The sequence below is a fragment of the Anabrus simplex genome, chromosome 1 (assembly GCF_040414725.1).
Source record: "Anabrus simplex isolate iqAnaSimp1 chromosome 1, ASM4041472v1, whole genome shotgun sequence".
Classification (NCBI taxonomy): Eukaryota; Metazoa; Arthropoda; class Insecta; order Orthoptera; family Tettigoniidae; genus Anabrus; species Anabrus simplex.
In genome coordinates, this window is record NC_090265.1 from 1295031192 (window position 1) to 1295055002 (window position 23811).

The 23811-nt window shown below is 40.9% G+C and overlaps 1 protein-coding gene across 1 annotated transcript in view; it reads right to left on the reverse strand.

Moving 5' to 3' along the window:
- Positions 1 to 22815, reverse strand: part of LOC136858275 (sialin) — a 116446-nt gene extending 93631 nt beyond the window's left edge. Inside the window, exon 1 of the mRNA XM_067137688.2 lies at positions 22755 to 22815. Within this exon, the coding sequence (XP_066993789.2) occupies positions 22755 to 22767 (13 nt within the window). The 5' untranslated portion in view covers positions 22768 to 22815. The remainder of the gene's footprint in view (positions 1 to 22754) is intronic.
- Between the last annotated feature and the right edge of the window lie 996 nt (positions 22816 to 23811).

Below are 23811 nucleotides of genomic sequence, written 5' to 3' on the forward strand. Positions count from 1 at the left end.
ATTTAACACTGAAACGCACAACAATAAACTAAACTCTGCATACAAGCTCTTGGCTGTAGCTAGAATGGCAGCTCCAAAGAGAGGCATGTGTTGGTTGCAATGCTCAATCCAATGGCTTAGCATTTTTTCCATTCCTTCCATCGCTTCCGAGCGAGATTTGGTCACTCTAGTTACATTTATTTTAGTAGAAGATTGAGCAGTTTTTCGAATTGATTGCGCATTGTCACGACTAGTTCTTGCAGCGGATTCCTAAGTCCCAAAGCACGCCGAATGTCAACAATACGCTCACCTTTCTCATGTCTGTTAGGTCATCAGCCCAGAGGCCGGTTGGATCCTCAGATAGTACCACCAAAGGCTATGCAGTTATAGGGAAACCGCAAAAACCAATGGTAGAGCGCAAATGAGGCGTACTAGGCAAGATGAGGAATGAGGTAGTTTGCCATTGCTTTCCTCACTGGGCCAGCCAGTGCTACTGCAGGACGACTGATCCTATAAGTAACACTTTTCATAACACTCAGACACTAGTTGGGCTGCAAATGTCATTATTCAGCACCACTCATACCCCAGCAGCTTCCATATTGTCACAGCCATGGATGAGACTGGGACTTCGGTGAAAGCTACACTTTGCTGGTCTGTGCCAACAGACGGATACAGCGATCCAAAACTTTAACTTTGTTTCGAACGAATATGACTTTCGTACACGTTTCTTACCTTTTACCAGGCATATTATACGAAACCTGTCAAGTACAACTTTACACCTTTGCTGAGCGGAACTGACGATTCACATCTCGACAAACACGACAGGAGATGCGCGTAGAGATGCGCTTGTCCCGTTTAACTTCGGCGCGCAATGTAGTGTACGTTACAGAGTTTGGAACGCGTGTCTGTACCTGTACTGTTAACAGATGTCAGCACTAGACTTAAAACCAAAATCGCGTATATGCGAAATCGCGGATAACGTATCCGCGTATAACGGGTTTAGCTGTAGTTTTAAATCAATGGGTTGAATTTTCGAAAACACGTATGTGCTGTTTAAATTCGTCAAGACATCTTTTATATCGTGGGGGGGGGGGGGGAGGATGTTGAACCCCGCTCCGGGCATGATCTTGCTTTAACCCTATATGACCATACTAAGGGATTTTATAGAATATTAATACGAAGAGATACATACTTGGAAATGAGAAATCCTTAATTCTGTCTTCTGTTTCTCTTCACACACGTGATATTGGAATACCGTTTCAAGATGGTTATTTTCCAAGAATTTCGCTGCATTTTCGAACTTATCGCAAAATGAGTAAATTTCGGTTTAAACTGGCCTTATCCCTTTAATTCGCTGTTATTCGCGAATACAAAATAACTAATTTCTTAACCAGAATCATATGAATCGTTAAGATACCTGAAAATCACTTTAAAATATTCCTTGTCGCCCTTATCGCTAGTGCGAAAACATCATGCCTTAATTAAGGACACGCTCACTTCCTTCCCAGTTTTATCCCTTTCTTATCCCATCGTCGCCATAAGACCTGTCTGTGTCGGTGCGACGTAAAACAGATTTTTAAAAAATGATATACATCGCACAAAGCAGAAACAGGGAAAAATTAATGAAGATGAAGATTTTTCTTTTCATTTCTAACTTCACCAGTTCTGGATGAGGCACTTTCTTACCTCTCCAGTACCTTCAAAGACATCATTCTTATATCACCGACAACGACGTTGTTAAAAAAACACAGATATTTGTTCACGTGCCCCTGTACGGTTTTTATCAGTAATCGCAAAGAGGTACTTTCCCCCAAAGACATCGAGGCTTAGCTATGAGGATGTTAAGACCCCCACGGCACTTAACGCCCTTGAAAGAGCCTTGGCCTGCCCAGTGACCCCTGCTCAGCCCGAAGGCCTGCAGATTACGAGGGGTCGTGTGGTCAGTACGACGCATCCTCTCGGCCGTTCTTCTGGGCTTTCGAGACCGGGGCCGCCAACTCACCGTCAGCTAGCTCCTCAATTCTAATCACGTAGGCTCAGTGGACCTCGAACCAGCCCTCAGGTCGAGAGAAAAATCCCTGGCCTGGCCGGGAATCGAACCCGGGGCCTCCGGGCGAGAGGCAGGCACGCTACCCCTACACCACGGGATGAGAATGTTAAGAAGTTATTAATTATTTGCAAAGTAAATGGCAAATTATTTGAAATGCTGAAAGTCATTAACTAAAACAAAACTGACGGAAAATGAGAGTTATTTGATAGTTAGTTTGCTGGTTTTACCTAGGGACAATAGCCGCTTAATGTCTCGATGGTGAAAAAGCGCACGAAATGATATCTGTTCACTGCAAACTTCATATTATGCAGGGGAAAATGTCAGTGATTTCCTTAAGACTAGCATTCTGTAAAGTAATTACTTTAATTGTTATTGCAATTTTATAGATTACTTGTTGAAAAAGTAACTTGTAATTGAGTAAAATATTTCTCATACTCATCACTACATACATACATAAATATCAGTGCGGGCGAGTTGGCTTCGCAGTTTGGGTCATGTAGCTGTGAGCTTGAATTCAGGAGATGATAGGTTCGAACTCCGCTGTTGGCAGCCCTAGTTTCCCATTTTCACTCCAGACAATTGTTGAAGACTGTACTGTACCTTAATGAAGGCCATGGTCACTTCCTTCACAGTCTTAGCCCTGTCCAATCCCATCGTAGCTATAATACTTGTTGTGTCGGTGCGACGTAAAACATGGCATAAAAGAAAGATGCCGGTGAGTGGCTCATACGGTAGAAAGTAGAATTACCGGCACGTAAAAGAACTCTTGGGGGACAACATTTTGGCCCCTCGTCGTTTCGGAAAGGCCGCGTGTTTGTGATAAAATGTCTCGCAAACATAACTTCTTTTCGTAGCATCTTACATTGCAGAGCGCAATACTATGAGTGGCTGAAGTAAGCACCTCTTCTATACGCGATGTTAAAAGTTTTATTTCTACCTTAAATACGTATATTACCAAAGTTTGCTAGGGATGAGCATATTATATCCCTTTAATAGTAACTGTTTTTTTATATATTTTATGGACTTTTGGCTACATTACCATTAGGTCATCGCAGACATCAGTATAAAACAATATGCACAGAGCAATACAGAAAATTTTACAACACATACGAGGGGTACCGAAAAATAATCGGAATAACATTGCCGTGAGCTTGTGTAGTACGCATTGCTGCCGCTAGGCGTGTATAGCGCAACTCATTGCCAGTTCAGTGCTGCCTGTGTTGTCGACAGGGAGCGACCTGGCTTGTTCTGTTCATCTGCAGTGATTGTTTTTGCTAGCACTGTTTGTTCATGTTTTTTTTTTAATACTGTCAAGTTTTAGTCAACAACGTGCAAACCTTATTTGAGAAATTTTAAGAAGATTCCGCAACAGCGTTCGACAAAAAAGACCCTATTTGTGGCAGACAGGAGACTGGTTCGTCCACCACGACAACGAACCTGCTCACACAGCCATCTCTGTTAGACAGTTTTTGGCTAAAAATGGCATGGTTCCGCTTCCCAACACCTGACCTGGCTCCGTGCGACTTTTTCTTATTTCCACGCATGACAAAAGGACATGAAAGGGCACCGATTTGACAACACTGAAGTGGTCAAGAAAAAAAACGAGGGAGGAGCCGTCAGCCATTTCTAAAGATGACTGCAAATATGTTTCGAACAGTGGAAGCACCAGTGGGACAAATGTATTAGTTGTATTGGATAGTATTTTGAAGGGGATAAGGTTGTTTTGTAAAAAAAAAAAAATTGAAAATATATATTTTAAAAAATTATTCCGGTTTTTCTGGGTACCCCGTCGTATTACACTACAAGCAAGGTTTTACGTATAGTTTATTCCAACTTTAAATAATTAAGTCCAAGTACTGCACATCGATCCGCCTCTGTGGCGTAGTGGTTAGTGTGATTAGCTGCCATCCCTGGAGGCCCGGGTTCGATTCCTGGCTCTGCCACGAAATTTGTAAAGTGGTACGAGGGCCGGAACCGGGTTCACTCAGCCTCGGGAGGTCAACTGAGTAGAGGGGGGTTCGATTCCCACCTCAGCCATACTGGAGGTGGTTTTCCGTGGTTTCCCACTTTTCCTCCAGGCAAATGCCGGGATGCTACCTAACTTAAGGCCACGGCCGCTTCCTTCCCTCTTCCTTGTCTATCCCTTCCAAACTTCCCATCACCCACAAGGCCTCTGTTCAGCACAGTAGATGAGGCTGCCTGGGCGAGGTACTGGTCATCCTCTTCAGTTGTATCCACGAACCTGGAGTCTGAAGCTCCAGGACACTGCCCTTGGGGCGGTAGAGGTGGGACTCCTCGCCGAGTCCGAGGGAAAAGCCGACCCTGGAGTTTAAACAGATTAAGAAAGAAAGAAAGAAAGAAAGAAAGAAAGAAAGTGCACATCGAATAGTACTACTGGTCTCGTCCTAGCAGTGGCCGGCGGACTGGCAGCAATAGGCTGCATGTCGACATGTGCCGTTTACCTCTGCAATACAGTGCTTCACAACAAGTTACGGGGAACTTGCGAATTGCGAAGCATTAACACCGACAGTGAAGGTATTTCTAAGGTAGTTTTACTTCACAAGTAATACTTGGAATACTAACTGAAAGTTTACTATTTCTATGCAATGAGTAACAAACGTAAATTTTATCAGTGTTATCATTTTTAAAAACTAAAAAATGAAGCAAAAGATAAAACACGTCAACATTCTACAGTTAAAACTTCTTTTAGAGGCGTTTACATGACTACTATTTTTTTTAAGGATCTGCAGATGATGAAATGAGGATAAGTCCTTTTAGTACTTCAGTGGAAATAGCTACTATCTCCAACATCTCAAATGATGTTGAAATTCTCTCATGAAAAGATATAGGCTGAAATAAACAGGGACAATATTCTAGTAAATAACTTTTCGATTGGTGCTAAGCGGTTAGTCAATGATGAACAAAAACTTGCTATAAAATTAATAAAGTTTATCATTCCTTAAATCTACACTATAGACTAAATCTGAAGGACTGTGGACAGCAGTAAATTTTAAACACGTAAACGGAGTAAATACTTACCATGAAGTATAGCGCAATGCGTTTGTGATATAAAAGTCTTTAACTGAACTTGTCACACATCTTTCTGCGAGTAACTTTTCTTTCTTTCTTTCTTTCTTTCTTTCTTCCTTTCTTTCTTTATCTGTTTACCCTCCATAGTTGGGTTTTCCCAAGTACCTCAGTACCTCACCCAGGCGGCCTCATCTGCTGTACTGAACAGGGGCCTTGTATGGGGATGGGAAGACTGGAAGGGATAGACAAGGAAGAGGGAAGGAAGCGGCCGTGGCCTTAAGTGGGAAACCACGGAAACCACTTCAAGAATGGCTGAGGTGGGAATCGAACCCTCCTCTACTCATTTGACCTCTATGGCTGAGTGGACCCTGTTCCATCCCTCGTACCACTTTTCAAATTTTGTGGCAGAGCCGGGAATCGAACTCGGGTCTCCTGGGGTGGCAGCTAATCACACTAACCACTACACCACAGAGGCGTACTGCGACTAACTTACTGCAGGAAAACTTAACGTTTCGCAGCGTCATTGTTCTGTTTCTTAGAACAGTAAACTAGAAGGAAACAGTCTCAAGAATAATTCTGGAGAACTTCTGAGGACGCAGAGAAAGGAATTCATGAGACGTTTTCCTGTTGTTTGTCTCGTTTCACCAAAGCAGAGCCAGCTCAAGGAGGCGGTGGGCCGTGCCACCACTTACGTCAACACGTTTTAGTGGTAGCAAAAAGAAAGAAAAAAAAAACACATAGTTTACAATGGAGGACTTGATCTTCTTCTTTCAGAATTTTCCAATTTCTAGGTGTCGGCTCCTGTCCTTCCATTCTTCTGTAGAAAGTACGTGTAAAATTGTTTGCAGGCGTGAGATACTAAACCAATGTTGAGGTAAATTACACACTTGTCAGTACCGGTTCGTATGGCACTTCCCCTGCCTCATACATCTTGCACACTAAATGAAATAACCTCGCCATGCTGGTTTCTCCTAAGCCAATCAGTAATTCAGAGGGAATGTCATCTATTCCATGTGCCTTGTTCCTACTCATGTCTCTGAAAGATCTGTCGAAATCTAACCTCAAAATTAGGTCTCCCATTTCACTAGCATCAACAGCCTCTTCTTGTTCCAGAACCAGATCATCTACGTCTTTACTTTGATACAGCTGTTGGATATGTTCATGCCATCTTTCTACCTTGTCTTCTTTCCCTAGAAGTGGGTTTTCATAAACATTCACACACCTTGTTTTCCTTCTGCCGTCCCCGCGGTGTAGGGGTAACGTGCCTGACTCTTACCCGGAGGCCCCGGGTTCGGTTCCCAGCCAGGTCAGGGATGTTTTCCTGCCACTGAGGGCTGGTTGGAGGTCAACTCAGCCTACGTGGTTACAACTGAGGATCTATCTGACGGTGAGATGGCGACCCCAGTCTAGAAAGCCAAAAATAACGGCCGAGAGGATCCGTCACGCTGACCAAACGACACCTCGTAATCTGCAGGCCTTCGGACTGAGCAGCGGTCGCTTGGTAGGCCATGGCCCTTTGGAGCTGTTCCACCATGAGCTTTTAGTTTTCCTTTCTCAAAGGTTTCCTTGAGTTTCCTCTCTATGCAACACCTACCTTTCCAAGGACCATACAACTTTCAACGTCCACAGGCTAAATAATAATAATAATAATAATAATAATAATAATAATAATAATAATAATAATAATATGAAGGAGAAGAAGAAGTTAAAATCCCTCACCCGGTGGAGAAACGAACTCGGGGTGCTTTGAATTGAAGGAGACTATGCTGACCATTCAGACAAAGAACCGGACGATTTCAAGAAAGGTTACGATGTTTTGTTCATGGAATAAACTTACCCTGGATGTCAATGCACACTCCCTGACACAAAATCTGAGAGGTCCCTTAGTTGAAGATTCGTCTTGATCTTTAATACATAGGCTATTTGTCCCAGTACACAGTTCGTAAATAGACTTGCGTAGTTTTTATGTTAGTAAAGTAAAAAAGCAGCATTTAGGACAATTTTTAGCGAATGATGTTGCTTAAACGTTCTAAAATTATAGAACTACAGTACTGGTCGTGCTGGTACTCGGGCACTTAAAAATACTCCTTCAGTCGCCTTTTATGTCCGCAAGTGTACCTGCGGATTTTTGACATTGCTCATTATTTAGTCTGCATGTTGTATTTTCGGCAATAATAATAATAATAATAATAATAATAATAATAATAATAATAATAATAATAATAATAATAACGAAGCAGAAATTGATCCTACGGTACGCTTTGAATCTTCAGCCTCTCAGCCGACTGACGTAGACAATGAGAAAAAGGATATCTATAATCCAACCATCCCTTTCTTTCTTGAGTCGAATAACCTTAAAAAAATTACGGTGACTGGACTTTTCTTTGGCGCGAGGGGAACAATTCCCAAATCTTTCGTCACATGGCGACAAAAATATAAACTAGCGAGAAGTCTACAAGATGAGATAGTCGTCTCACTCATCAAATACTCCGTTTCGATTCTTCGTCACCATTTATATGGAGTTCATGCCATTTAACATGGTTAATTGTAACCTATAATTTTTTAAACATTAATCTTTTTTATCTTCCCTCAAAATTGTCATTGTGTATTATTCTGTGTCTTATGGCAAATCTAGGTTGTCCTGGATCAGACTAAATAAATAAATAAATAAATTAAATAAATAAAATAAATAAATAAATAAATAACGTACGAAAAAACAGTACATGGAAAATCTACATCAACATGGCAAAACATCTCGGCTAGAGATGGAAAATGTCACAATTTCACACGTGTCCTCCTTCAAATTCATTGGAGAAATCATATTACCATCGGGATAGACAGTAGGGCCAACGAAGAAAGAGCCACCAAATTCCATAAGGCGTAGGCTACAGACTAACGTGGAACTACTACAACAAAACAGTCATATCGCGTAATGCAAAATTACTACACTACAACAGTTGTTTTGCCGGAAGCTTTATACGCCTCAGAAACCCTATCCCTTAGAGGTCACTCTAAAATTATAGAAAAGCAAGAAGGGAACATTCTCCGAAAAGTTATGGTACCACGAGAGAAAATAGAATGTGGATTAAAAAGAGAACAGCAGACCTCTACTCTTTAACTGACAGGTTCTATGATGCGGTACGCAAGATACGCCTGAAATTCTATGGCCATATCTATAGAATGGCCAGCGCCAGACTCACCAAAATATTATTTAACTCAAAAAAGCTCAGAATAAACTCGCTAGAAGAAAGTAAAGCGGACCTCCAAGAAATTAATATCACGGACAACATCATAAGAGATGGTAGAGCCTTTAGTACAATAGTAGCCAAGCAAAAATTCGTGGAGAAACTTAAAAAGAAAACTGGTAGGAAGTGGTCCACAGAACGCAAGATGTAACAGAGAGCATTCATAAAGAGATTTTGGGAAGATAAGAAGGCGAAAACCACCAGGCCAACGAAAAAGTTCAAACGCACTCCTTGATGGGCTTAACGAAGAAAGAAAAAGAATAATAAGAAGAATCAGTGCACTGAGCGAGTTGGCCGTGCGGTTAAGGTCGCGCAGCTGTGAGCTTACATTCGGCAGAGAGTGAAGGTGGTTTTCCGTGGTTTCCCATTTTCACACCAGTCAAACGCTGCACTGTTTCCTAATTAATGCCACAGCCACTTCCTTCCCACACCTAGCCCTTTTCTATCTCATCGTCACCATAAGACCTATCTGTGTCGGTGCGACGTAAAACGAATTGAAGAACATCAGTGCTTTTTTTTTTTTTTACAACTTCCAGACTTTAGATATGTCATCGTCCTCCTCGGCTCATTTCTGGGTCTTGTTGGGTGTCCATTGCAGAATGATGACATTGACGCAGCCATGTTTAATGGGACACTGCAATTGAAACACGGCATCTACACTAGTGTCCAAAAGTTGAGCATAAGTTACGAGTAAGCAGGGCAACAGGAAATAGAACGCAAATCGCACGATATATGCACCTACCAACATTACGTGTTCACTCTGTATAGAAAAGGAGTGTTCCCTGCTTTGACTAGCGGCGTAACCGCAAGGTAAATACAGCCAGTGCCTGCGCCCCACATTCCCTCAGTCGTGTTTGCCCTGTTATAGTGTGCGGGGTGTAGCCTCGTGGTGAACGTGATAACATAATGGCACAACGACGCCATTTGGACCCCGTTTTGCAAGGTAGAATACTCGGCCGCATGGAAGCAGGCCAGACACAGACCGAAGTCGCCGTATCCTTGAATGTGCCACAAAGTGTCATTTCCAGGCTTTGGAGACGACTTCGAGACACAGGAGATCTTAGTGGTAGGTCGACCAAGGGTAACCACCCCACAGCGGGACCGATATCTGGCCTTAACCGCCCGACGAAATCCGGGTGCACCTGGAAGACAATTATTGTCGTCGGAGCTTGCAGTCGTCTCAGGGGTTGCCGTTTCCCAGCAAACTGTGGACCGGAGGCTCAGAACAGCAGGGCTGATTGCCCGACGTCCAGTGGTATGCGTCCCGCCCACTCCAGCACAGAGACGGACCTGTTTGCTGAGGAGCCGTCAACATCGAAACTGGACCATGAATGAATGGAGGCATGTGCTCTTCAGAGATTATTCCCGCTTCAGTTTGCAGAACGATTCCCGTCGCACATTAATCTGGAGAGAACCGGGTAGCCGATACAACCACAGGAACATCGTAGAACGGGACCAGTATGGTGATGGCGTCATGGTGTGGAGTGGCATCAGATTGAATAGCTGTACGGACCTGCACATCCTCATGGGTGGTCCGAGGAACCCTGTTAACGCTCGGAGATACAGGGATGAGGTACTGAGACCACATGTTTGACTCTTCAGAGGTGCGGTTGGTATGGACGATGATGCCCGACCACACCGCGCTGATCTGGTGGATGATTTTCTGACTGGGGAAGACATTCATCGCATGGACTGGCCAGCGAGGTCTGCAGATTTGAATCCTATAGAACATGCCTGGGATGCATTGGGGAGGCGAATTGCGTCCCGTCAGCCTCCACCAAGGACCCTCCAAGACCTTCGCATTGCCCTTTTGGAGGAATGGGATCAACTGCTACAATAGCTCTTGGAACATCTGAAGCATGTGTGGCCGTTAGGGGTAACCATACACCCTTTTTACAGCATATTTTGTTATGGAAGACATTGCCAAGTTTTGTTAGTTGTTGTCAAAGGTGTACCTTACCTATCAGAACTCTTCTGACACTGTTTTTTCTTACCAGGCGAGTTGGCCGTTCGATCAGGGGCGCGCAGCTGTGAGCTCGCATCCGGGAGATAGTGGGTTTGAACCCCACTGTCGGCAGGCCTGAAGATGGTTTTCGTGGTTTCCTATTTTCACACCAGGTAAATGCTGGCGCTGTACCTTGATTAAGGCCACGGCCACTTCCTTCCCATTCCTAGGTATTTCCTCTCCCATCGTCGCCATAAGACCTATCTGTGTCGGTGGGACGTAAAAGCAAAATAACAAAAAAGACGCTTTGTTTTTTTTGGACAAGTTGAGTGACATATGGTGTGTGATTCAGTTTCCGTTTGTTCAGCAATCCGTCTGACATTCCCATCAGGCGGTATGGCTTCGTTTAGTGATTATGCTTAACTTTTGGACACTAGTGTAATTTCTATAAACTGAGATATTTATTTCGATATGTTGAGCGTACTAGATTTTATGCTTGAAAATGCAAAACATACAGATTTGCATTTTTCTATAAGGACGCATATTTCTGCAGATATAATCCACCACACATGCTAGAACTGCCCTGCAGCATTTTTAATATCATTCATCTTCTTCTTCTCTTCTTTTTTCTTCGTGATCCTAGTCTTCCTCTAGATGCTTTTTTGTTCTCCAGTGATGATCGCAGAATGCCATACTTTTAGTTTAGCAACCGTCGACATGTAGTGGTAGAAAGTAGTATGTATAGTATTCCTTATGTTTACGATGTCAAAAATGTTTTGCACTGTTGCATTTCTATAATAATTAATTGCAGCATTGGAAAATCTCAAAGAACGACCACAAATCTGAACTCCCTTCAATTACCGAATCTGTGCCAACCTATTCCGAACCTTTTTGCAACATGATTCACATATTCTTCTTTCTTCAGAACTACACTCATGCTCATAAAAACCAGAACACTTTGAAAGACTTGAGATAGGAGATTCATATTCACGGGACATGTGCATTAGTATGATCTGAAGAAATGATTAGCATCTGAACTATGTCGACCCTCGGGTTCAAGTTTCACATCGATATCTCGGCGCACCACCACCGAATAATAAAATGTGGCTGCGCTCTCGTTGTCGCTATAAACCGAAGGTAATGGATCAATGTGACCTGAGCAGACGTTCAAGATGCCTCGCAGATGTATGCAAGAAGCGTACTGTCAAATGAGTGAGTTTGAAAGAGGGTGCATTATTGGCATAAGAAAACGTGATGCATCCATCCGGGAAATTGCTGCTCGTGTGGAACGAAGTGTGTCGACAGTGCAACGGGGGTGTGCAGAATGGTTCACAGAAGGCCATAGAACACGACGAGATGGATCTGGTCGCACCACACAAACCACCCCCAGAGAAGATCGACACGTCATCCGAATGACATTGTAGGGAAGATTTGTGTTCTCCTCGGCACTGGCGCAACAGTGGAACAGTGTGACGTATTGTATACCATCAAGAGTGACAGTCCGTCGCCGTTTATTATGGCGTGGGTTTCCGGCGCGTCGTCCAATTTTCCGCCTACCTTTAACTAATGTACATAAACATGCTAGAATGAAATGGTGTACGGAACGATCTCACTGAGCACAGGAATGGCAGCAGATAGTGTTTTCGGACGAATCCAGTTTCTGTTTGTTTGAAAATGATGGCCGCATTTTGGTTCGCCGCAAACAGGGAGAGAGGCATCACACTGACTGTATTCGCACAAGATATACAGCGCCAACTCAAGGCCTTATGGCGTGGGGTGCTATTGGGAACAACCACAAATACCCTTTCTGCACGACACCTTAGATGCCATATATTTCAGCAGGACAATGCGTGACCACATGTTGCTGCACGAACACGTGCCTTCGTGTTGTCACGGGATGTCAGACTGTTGCCCTGGTCCGCCCAGTCACCGGAGTTGTCGCCCATCGAAAATGTGTGGGATGTGGTGAAACGACGGGTGCGGCGCTGTGACACAATGGTAACCACCAAAGATGATCTGTGGAATCAGGTGAATGCAGCATGGATGACTATACCCCATGACTCAATTCGCCCCTTGTACGCGTCGATGCCATCACGCAAATTATCAGTGTCCATTGAGGACCCAGTGTCTACTAGGCAACAGGAAATATGCTGAACCTAGGTGACTGAAATGCTAATCGTTTCTTCAGAACATACTTATGAACATCTCCTGTGAATATGAACTCCCTATCTCTAGTCTTTCAAGGTATTCTGTTTTTTATGAACATGAGTGTATATACCTTCGCCTTTTATGTCAGGAAGTGAACCTGCATATTTTATAACAAAACGTTTTAAAGTTATGGAATCACCATTTGAATGTAAACTAGTGTAGCGCATATTTCAGTCTGAAACGGCCCATTAAATTTCTGCTCGGTAGGCATTTCATAGTAACGATGGACCTTTAAAAATGGTGGGACATGGAAAATAATACCGAGACATGATTCGCAGGGATCAGGGGTATATTAATATGAGAAAATTTGAAATTGTATATTTCAAATCAATCACTACCGATCTGCATTTAGGGCAGTCGCCCAGGTAAGATATTCCCTATCTGTTGTTTTCCTAGCCTTTTCTTAAATGATCGTAAAGAAATTGGTAATTTATTGAACATAGCTCTTGGTAAGTTATTCCAATCCCTAACTCCCCTTCCTATAAATGAATATTTGCCCCAATTTTTCCTCTTGAATTCCAACTTTATCTTCATAATGTGATCTTTCCTACTTTTAAACACATCACTCAAACATATTCGTCTACTGATGTCATTCCACGCCATCTCTCCACTGACAGTTTGGAACATACCACTTAATAGAGCAGCTCGTCTCCTTCCTCCAAATTCTTCCCAGCCCAAACTTCGCAACATTTTCGTAACGATAATCTTTCGTCGGAAATCACCCAGAACAAATCGAGCTGCTTTTCATTGGATTTTTTCCAGTTCTTGAATCAAGTAATTCCATACACTGGAACCATACTCTAGTTGGGGTCTTACCAGAGACTTATATGCTCTCCCCTTTACATTCTTACTACAACCCCTAAATGCCCTCATAAACATGTGCAGAGATATGTACCCTTTATTAAAAGTCATATTTATGTGATCACTCCAATGAAGATCTTTCCTTATATGAACACCTAGGTACTTACAATGTTCCCCAAAAGGAACTTTCGACCCATCAACGCAGTAATTAAAACTGAGATAACTTTTCATATTTGTGAAACTCACAACCTGACTTTTAACCCCGTTTATCACCTTACCATTGTCTACTATCCATCTCACAACATAACCACATTTCAGTTGAGAATTGTAGTGAAGATAAGGTATATTAGATAGTATCTTGCCTGTTATATTCGTGTTTTTCTTTGTGTACGGCAATCCTTTCGATACTTAAGCATTTAACCAAACGCAAGGTTTCATTTCTATTAGAGCATACTAGGATAAAGTAATACTAAAGAAATAATCTTCTGTCTACGCGTTTAACTTTGTTGGTTATCCTTGTGTACTTTAAGCCTAATTGCAATTTTCACTTCTATTTGTGCTTAATAATAACCTATATTAATTAGGATACGTCTGAACGTAGTTTTTAAATTGTTGTAGTGTATTGTAGTGACTTATTAGAAATTAGAGTGCTTATTGTGAGTAGTCTTGCGAATTTCAAACTTTAATTGTAATTTCCATTTCAGTTTGTGCTTAGTAATAACCTGTTGTATTATGATTAGGATACGTCCGAACGTAGTTTAAAATCATTGTAGTGTATTATAGAAGGTATCTTATTATAAATTAGTGTGTTTATTCTATTACTGTGAAATATTTGTGTAGTATAGTATCTGTAGTATCTATAGTATCTGTTGTATCTGTATTAACTCTTACTAGGATTCTGTTGCAGTAATTAAGGTAGACTTAACTGCAGTTTAGAATTGTGTAGACCTAATTATTGTGTATTACTTTCGGTTTTCAGTAATTAACAGCAATTTTCATTCTGTTAGGGTGCTGTAGAAAAAAGTCGTACAACTAAGTAGTATTGTAGTGTAGTAGTAGCTTATATTAATTACCTTGTTTTTGTGTGATCTTTGTGAACTATCCTAGACAATTTTTCTTTCCTTTTACTTTTATAGGCAACATTTATTTCCTTTCATTTTTATTTGCACAGAATACGTTATATTATTTTTTCTTTTCTTCCCATTATTCCGTAAATAATGGCTACGCAGTGCAAGTGTAGGTACTGTGGGTGTGGCCAGGCATTAAGGAGTATGAGGGAGGTGTTGGAGAGTTTGAGGGAGATAATTAGGATTCTCTCAGAAGACAGGAAGGAAAGTAGGTCTCCCTCAAATAATGTACAGGATACAGTAGGTGTAAAGGAGGGATGGGAAGGAAATGGGGAAACTGTAGAAGACAGGTGGTTTCATGCTTTAAGGGGAAGGAGATTGCAGGCTAAGGGCTCTGTTCAGGATCAGAATTCTGGACAGGTGTCTGTGAGAAATCGGTACGAGTCACTGCAGGTAGAACAACCGGGGAAAGATGAGGAACAGGGAACTGTTGCTGATATGTGTGGAAGGGAAGGGAAAAGGTAGGAAAGGGAAACGTAGTGTTTTGGAAAGGAAAAGACAGGTGGAACAGGGTCATGGGAGGGAGAAATGGGAGGAGGAAGTAGCTTCTGCAGCAGTGAGAGAAGATAGGGCTGACCAGGAGGGGAGGGGCTCAAATGAGGTGGGTAGGGTTGATGCTCTGGTCATGCGGAATTCCATCGTTAGACATGTGGGGGAAGTGTGTGTGGAGGAAAGGGTACCAGGGTAGAGTGTTATCCAGGAATCAGGTTGAGGCAGATGTTGAGGAAAGTAGAAGAGGAGGAAGAGGGAAAGGAGAATGTGGTAGTGTTTCATGTTGGTACGAACAACGTAAGGCAAGCAGGTATAATTACCAACATAGTTGGGGATGTGTGAGATCTGGTAAATGCATCACGGATGAAGTTTAAGGAAGCGGAGATTGTTATCAGTGGAATACTGTGTAGGAGGGATACTGACTGGAAGGTGATTGGGGATTTAAATGAGACTATGGAGTAGGTATGTGGGAAACAGGGAGTGAGATTTCTAGATCCTAATGGGTGGGTAGAAGACAGGGATCTGCGCTCAGATGGCCTTCACTTAAACCGCAGTGGTACATATAAGTTAGGAAACTTGTTTAGAAGGGTAATAGGGAGGTACATTCAGGGAAACGGGGCGGCCTAGAGAGCGGTGTTAAGCGAACAGGGAATGGGAAATCAAGTAGGGATGACATAAAAACCTTAGTGCTCAACTGTAGACGCATTGTAAAGAAAGGAATCGAATTAAGTAATTTAATGGATATATACTTACCAGATATTGTAATAGGAGTTGAATCATTGCTGAGAAAGGGTATAATGGATGCAGAAATATTCTCACGGAACTGGAGTATGTATCGTAGAGATAGGATAGGAATGGTAGGAGGGGGAGTATTCATTCTGGTGAAAGAAGAATTTGTAAGCTACGAAAAAGTTAAGGATGAAGAAAATGAAATTCTGGGTGTAAGGCTCATCTCTAAAGATAATATGCAACTTGATGTCTTTGGAGTGTACAGACCGGGAAAGGGTAGCGCTGACGCTGATTCAGAATTATTTGATAAGATAATCAGCTATGTGGGAAACGATAAGGAAAGGAACGTGATTGTAGCGGGTGATCTCGATTTACCAAATGTCAATTGGGAAGGTAATGCGAACGACAGGAAGCATGAACAACAAATGGAAAATAATGGGAAGGGCACCTGATTAGAAAGTGACGGAACCAACTGGAGGGATAAATATTTTGGATGTGGTGCTGATAAAACCAGATGAACTCTACAGATGAACCGAAGTAATAGATTGTATTAGTGATCACGAAGCTGTACTTGTCGTAGTTAAAAATAAATGTCAAAGAAAGGAAGTTATAAAAACTAGGACTATTAGGCCGTACACCATGGCTGATAAAACAGGCATGAGGGAGTTTTAAAAAAGTAACTATGATCGCTGGAGAATGGTAAATAAAAAAGGAAACAGACTCTGGGATGGGTTTAAAGCAATTGTTGAGGAATGTGAAAATAGGTTTGTACTTTTAAAGGTGGGAAGGAATGGTAAAGATCCACTATATTATAACAGAGAAGTAAAGAAACTAAGAAGGAGGTGCAGGTTGGAACGAAATAGATTTAGAAATGTTTATGGAAGTAAGGAGAAATTGAAGAAACTTACTAGGAAATTGAATTTAGCAAATAACTCAGCTAAGGATAACATGATGGCAAGCATAATTGGTCGTCATACAAGTTTTTGTGAAAAATGGAAGAGTATGTATAGGTACTTTAAGGCAGAAACAAGTTCAAAGAAGGACATTCCAGGAATCATTAATGAACAAGGGCAGTGTGTATACGAGGATCTACAAAAGGCAGAAGTATTCAGTCAGCAGTATGTAAAGATTGTTGGTTACAAGGATAATGTCCAGATAGGGGATGTGAGTAACACTAAAAAAGTATTAAAATTTACCTATGATAACAATGACTTTTACAGTAAGATACAAAAGTTGAAAACTAGAAAAGCAGCTGGAATTGATAAGATTTCTGGGGATATACTAAAGGCAATGGGTTGGGATACAGTAGCATATCTGAAGTACTTATTTGATTATTGTTTGGTTGAAGGAGCTATGGGGAGTTGCTATAGTAGCCCCTGTGTATAAAGGAAAGGGTGATAGACATAAAGCTGAAAATTACAGGCCAGTCAGTTTGACATGCATTGCATATAAGCTTTGGGAAAGCATACTTTCTGATTGTATTAGATGTGTTTGCGAAATTAATAACTGGTTTGACAGAAGGCAGTTTGGGTTTAGGAAAGGTTATTCCACTGAAGTTCAGCTTGTAGGATTTCAGCAAGATATAGCAGATATCCTGGATTCAGGAGGCCGAATGGACTGTATTGCGATTGACCTATCTAAGGCATTTGATAGGGTAGCTCATGGAAGACAACTGGCAAAAATGAGTGCTATTGGACTAGAAAAAAGAGTGACTGAATTGGTGTCTATATTTCTAGAAAATATAACTCAGAGAATTAGAATAAGCGAAGCTTTATCTGACCCTGTAATAATTAAGAGGGGAATTCCTCAAGGCAGTATTGGACATTAATGTTTCTTATGTATCAATGATATGTGTAAAGAAGTGGAATCAGAGATAAGGCTGTTTGCAGTTGATGTTATTTTGTACAGAGTAATAAATAAGTTATAAGACTGTGAGCGGCTACAGGGTGACCTCGATAGTGTTGTGAGATGGACGGTGGGCAATGGTATGTTGATAAACGGGGTTAAAAGTCAGGTTGTGAGTTTCACCAATAGGAAAAGTACTCTCAGTTTTAATTACTGTGTTGATGGGGTGAAAGATCCTTTTGAGGATCATTGTAAGTCCCTAGGTGTTAATATAAGAAAAGATCTTCATTGGGGTAATCACATAAATATGATAGTTAATAAAGGGTACAGATGTCTGCACACGGTTATGAGAGTATTTAGGGGTTGTAGTAAGGATGTTAAGGAGAGGGCATATAAGTCTCTGCTAAGACCCCAACTAGAGTATGGTTCCAGTGTATGGAATTACTTGATTCAAGAACTGGAAAAAATCCAAAGAAAAGCAGCTCGATTTGTTCTGAGTGATTTCCGACAAAGGAGTAGCGTTACAAAAATGTTGCAAAGTTTGGGCTGGGAAGACTTGGGAGAAAGGAGACGAGCTGCTCGATTAAGTGGTATGTCCCGAGCTGTCAGTGGAGAGACGGCGTGGGAGGACATCAGTAGACGAATAAGTTTGAGTGGTGTCTTTAAAAGTAGGAAAGATCACAATATGAAGATAAAGTCGGAATTCAAGAGTACAAATTGGGGCAAATATTCATTTATAGGAAGGGGAGTTAGGGATTGGAATAACTTACCAAGGGAGATGTTCAATAATTTTCCAATTTCTTTGCGATCATTAAAGAAAATGCTGGTTAAACAACAGATAGGGAATCTGCCACCTGGGCGACTACCCTAAATGCAGATCAGTAGTGATTGATTGATTGAAAATTATCAAGTCATATTGCAGTTGCACACAACCTTGTACCTTATTTATTATTCTGTATAGAATAACATCATCAGCAAACAGCCTTATCTCTGATTCCACTTCTTTACACATATCATTATTATATACAAAGAAAACATTAAGGTCCAATAATACTGCCTTGAGGAATTTCCCTCTTAATTGTTACAGGGTCAGATAAAGCTTCGCCTACTCTAATTCTCTGAGTTCTATTTTCTAGAAATACAGCCACCCATTCAGTCACTCTTCTTTCTAGTCCAATTGCACTCATTTTTGCCAGTAATCTCCCATGATCTACCCTGTCAAATGCCTTAGATAGGTAAATTTCAATGCAGTCCATTTGACCTCCTGAATCCAGGATATCTGCTATACCTTGCTGGAATCCTACAAATTGAGCTTCAGTGGAATAACTTTTCCTAAATCCAAACTGCCTTCTGTGAAACCAGTTATTAATTTCGTAAACATGTCTAATATAATCAGAAAGAATGCTTTCCCAAAGCTTACAAGCAATGCATGTCAAACTGACTGGCCTGTAATTTTCAGCTTTATATCTTTACCTTTATACAAGGGGCTACTATAGCAACTCTCCATTCATTTGGTATAGGTCCTTCGTGCAAACAATAATCAAATAAGTACTTCAGATATGGTACTAATCCCAACCCATTGTCTTTAGTATATCTCCCGAAACCTTATGAAATCCAGCTGCTTTTCTAGTTTTCAACTTTTGTATCTTACTGTAAAACTCATTGTTATCATAGGTAAATTTAAATACTTCTTTAATATTAGAACCTTCTCTATCTGGACATTATCCTTGTAACCAACAATCTTCACATACTGGTGACTGAATACTTCTGCCTTTTGAAGATCCTCGCATACACACTCTCCTTGTTCATTAATGATTCCTGGAATGTCCTTCTTTGAACCTGTTTCTGACTTAAAGTACCTATACATACTCTTCCATTTTTCACTAAAATTTTGTATGACGACCAATTATGCTTGCCATCATATTATCCTTAGCTGTCTTCTTTGCTAGATACAATTTCCTAGTAAGTTCCTTCAATTTCTCCTTACTTTCGCAGCCATTTCTAAATCTATTTCTTTCCAACCTGCACTCCTTCTTAGTCTCTTTAATTCCCTGTTATAATGTAGTGGATCTTTACCATTCCTTACCACCTTTAAAGGTACAAACCTATTTTGACATTCCTCAATAACTGCTTTAAACCCATCCCAAATTGTGTTAATTTTTTATTTATCTTTTTCCACCGATCATAGTTACTTTTTAAAAACTCTCTCATGGCTGTTTTATCAGTCATATGGTATTGCGTAGTTCCTAATTTGTATACCTCCCTTTCTTTCACATTAATTTTTAACTACGACAAGTACAGCTTCGTGATCACTAATACCATCTATTACTTCAGTTTCTCTATAGAGCTCATCTGGTTTTACAAGCACCACATCCAAGATATCCTTCCCTCTAGCTGTTTCCATCACTTTCTGAATCAGGTGCCCTTCCCATATGAACTTATTTGCCATTTTTTCTTCATGCTTCCTGTTGTTCGCATTTCCTTCCCAATTGACGTTTGGTAAATTGAGATCACCTGCTACTATCACATTCCTTTCATATAATTTCCAATATAGCCGATTATCTTATCAAATAATTATGAATCAGCATCAGCGCTACAGTTTTGGCCTAAAATTCAGTCCTAGTGCCCCTTAACATGATTACGGCAGTTGAATTAAGCACAGTCAGAGGAGATCCAACAATTTTTTGTGAACAACAGTGAGTTTAATATTTTCACTTGCACTGAAGACTTGTCTGAAGTCACGATGCGATTCATCTTGAAAGATACCCTTTTGCTCTCACTGGGAATAATTTCTAATGAAATCATAATGTTCCGAATATTACATATTTCCTTGGCTTTCTCTGAATTTAAAGTGATCTCTGAAGGCTCGAATAGCTTCCCTTCCATTGAAGTAAAACTTTCTTGCCAGTGTGCGTATCTCTTCTTCCCACGAGGCACGCAGAGCGATGCAGACTCCACGTGGAAGAATGTTCTGCTTCGAGAATCGAAACCAAGTCGATGCGGGATATCTTGCACGAATTCACTTCTTATCACTTTCTCTGATAAGAAAACAAATAAAATGAAGAAATACTTTAGCGTGGAAACCTGAAATATACTTTCATTCATTCATCTCAAAATTATGGGAGTTTAGAAAATAAGCACAAATAACCTTGCGGAAGGCTGGAATGAATGTCCGTAATTCGTAAAATATTATATTCTTTTAAAATTTCATGAACGAAATGTTCGATGGAGGAACTTGTATTAGAACGCGATGTTTTCTGAGGTAGATAGTAGCTTCGTTTTCCCCTCGGCTTATATCACGCGCCGTACCATGATTTAGGCAGAATGAATAATTCATAATGTTTAAGAAGCAAATCTAAGTACCTAAGTGCATTGCAGCTGTACACATCACTGCATTTTCAGATACATAGTATGCAAGCGTAAGTTGTATGAAAACGCTGTACATACAAGACGCAGACGTTTTCTCACTAGAAAATATTTGACTGTATATCAGCAAAATCAGAGCCTCCGTGGCTCAGGTGGCAGCGCGCCGGCCTCTCACCGTTGGGTGCCATGGTTCAAATCCCGGTCACTCCGTGTGAGATTTGTGCTGGACAAGGTGGAGGCGGACAGGTTTTTCTCCGAGTAGTCCGATTTTCCCTGTCATATTCCATTCCAGTAACACTCTCAAATATAATTTCCTTTGATCTGTCATTCATTAATCATTGCCCCAGAGGAGTGCGACAGTTTTCGGCAACCGACACAATTCCTATCCTTGCCGCTAGATGGGGGCTTCATTCATTCCATTCCTGAACCGGTCGAATGACTGAAAACAGGCTATGTATTTTTCATCAGCAAAGCACTAAGTCGTATATCATTCAATACTACGCACTGTCGTGGAAAAATGTATAGACACCCGAGTTAATACCTTAATAAAAAGTTTATCCTTTGTCCCATACAGAAACAAGCTACACCAATTTGTAGCTTATTTTATTCTACGTTTAACTCTGTAGAGTTGAAATTTTCATCGTACCCAGTTAAAATGTTAACACAGGTTAAACAAAAAAGTGTCCTTTTTTCATTTCCAACAAAACCCCCACTTTGAAAATTCATAACATTAAAAGTATTGATCTGATCGTTACCAAACTTTAATACGTCTTAAAGTAACTTATTTTTAATCTGTATACTAAGTTTGTATTTCATCTGATATTTGTGAAAAATGTTGTTGAAAAAGTTTGTGAAACAACATTTTCTCATCTAGGGTGATCATAGCCGTAAAAAAAGAAATTTGGCTTGTTGTTTAGTTCATGAGAATGTCAGGCTAAAATTAAAACTGCTTTTTGCCTGCTAAGCTACAAACATCACATTTTAAACATTTTTTATAGTTTTTAACTAGGACATTATTTTGAAGGTATATATATTCCGGGACCTATCAATAACTAGCAGGAAAAAATGTACTTATCTCCCAAACAAACGCCCTGTCTATATGTTTCAGTATAGAGGTTCCGGCATGCCGTTCTGGGGCGCTCCGCCAGCAAAGAGCCCTGTTTTCCAGTCAGTGACCGGGTCAGGCATGGAATGGATGAAGCCCCATCTAGCGGCCAGGATAGGAATTGTGCCGGCTGCCGAAGCCTGACGCACTCCTCTGGGGCAATGATTAATGACTGACAGTTGAAACGAAATGATAGTGGAGAGTGTTGCTGGAATAAAAGATGACAGGGAAAACCGGAGTACCCTGAGAAAAACCTGTAGCGCCTCCGCTTTGTCCAGCACAAAGCTCACATGGAGTGGCCGGGATTTGAACCACGGAACCCAGCGGTGAGAGGCCGACGCGCTGCTGCCTGAGCCACGGAGGCTTGATATAATAATAATAATAATAATAATAATAATAATAATAATAATAATAATAATAATAATTTCGATTCTGGCAACAACGTGGTTGACAAATCATATATTGAAGTACACCTTTATACATGTTCTTCGGCCAAATATGGGTCGTTGCTCTATTTGAAATAAGTTATATATTTTTAGAAAAGGGTAAATCGACCATATGCTATGAATTCTTCAACATCGACTATGAAAGAAAGATTGCTACTCCTGTAGGCTTTTGCAGTTCTCTTCATTTGAAGAGACTTTAAAGTTTCCTCTCTGGAAAATCTTAGACTATATTACTCATAGAGGCCAAAAGAAACGACCCAAAACATGCCATTTATGGTCCTTTGAGTGAACAACGGAACAACAATACTGATCGGTGAAACATACTAAATTAATGGTGCTATAATTATTGAATGTTACAAGAACGAATTGCCGAGTGACCGCCTTACCTTGCGAAGCCATGATGAAGGAATGAACAAGAAATTCCCTTACTCGTCCTTGCAAGGCTTTCTAAACTCTGAGACAATGCGTGTTTGTGCTCATGTTATCATTGAGCCAACATCCCCATATTTCATCTCGTATTACGGTGTCAAACTTTGCCCGTGCACCCGCAAACCCGCTGGATGACCTTGTTTCTTACACCATACATTTCTTTTGATTTGGTTTAAATACGTAATAGATATCTGTAATATATAGAAACATCCATCGGCCTTCTTTCGCTTGCATTATAAATTTTAATCTTGTGTTGTAAAAATATATAATTAAGAGTACATTACACAATCGTATATGTACACAGTCTTCCAGTGACGACAGATGGATATTTATGGTACGAAAATAACACGGAGTTCACGACCTAAATTAACATAATCTCTGCACTTCAAGGAACGAATGTTTCTTACAAAGCTAAGAAAAATTATTTAAAAAACAATACAGTATAATATTGGCGTATGGTCTCCGGAGAGACCTGATACAGGTCTTTTGAGTTGACACCCATGGGTCACCTACGCGTCTCTGAGGACTGGGGCCCAACTAGGATAAGATGTAAAAATGAAGACGGCATGTCCGATCCAGAGGAATTAACCAATGAAGGTTAAAATCCCTGACTTTGCCGGGTATGGAACACGGGAATCCTTGAACCAAAGGCTAGCATGCTAACCAGTTAGCCACGGAGTCGGACTGCAGAATAATGTAAGAGATCAATTAAATATTAGTCTACTTACCTGCAAGACTTGCTTACCTACCTACTTACATACATGCATACATACATACATACATACATACATACATACATACATACATACATACATACATACATACATACAGAGTGGTCCACCCGCCCCTTGCGATCTAGTTTTATGCAACCCGCAGCGTTATTACAATTCTGATATACATCGGTCCCTCTTGCTAAACCGGGGTAATATAACAAGATATGTGGTTACTGGCTAGAAGACGGCAGGAATCGTGAGCGCCACAATTAATTCATTATGGTTACCCCGGGTGAACCCG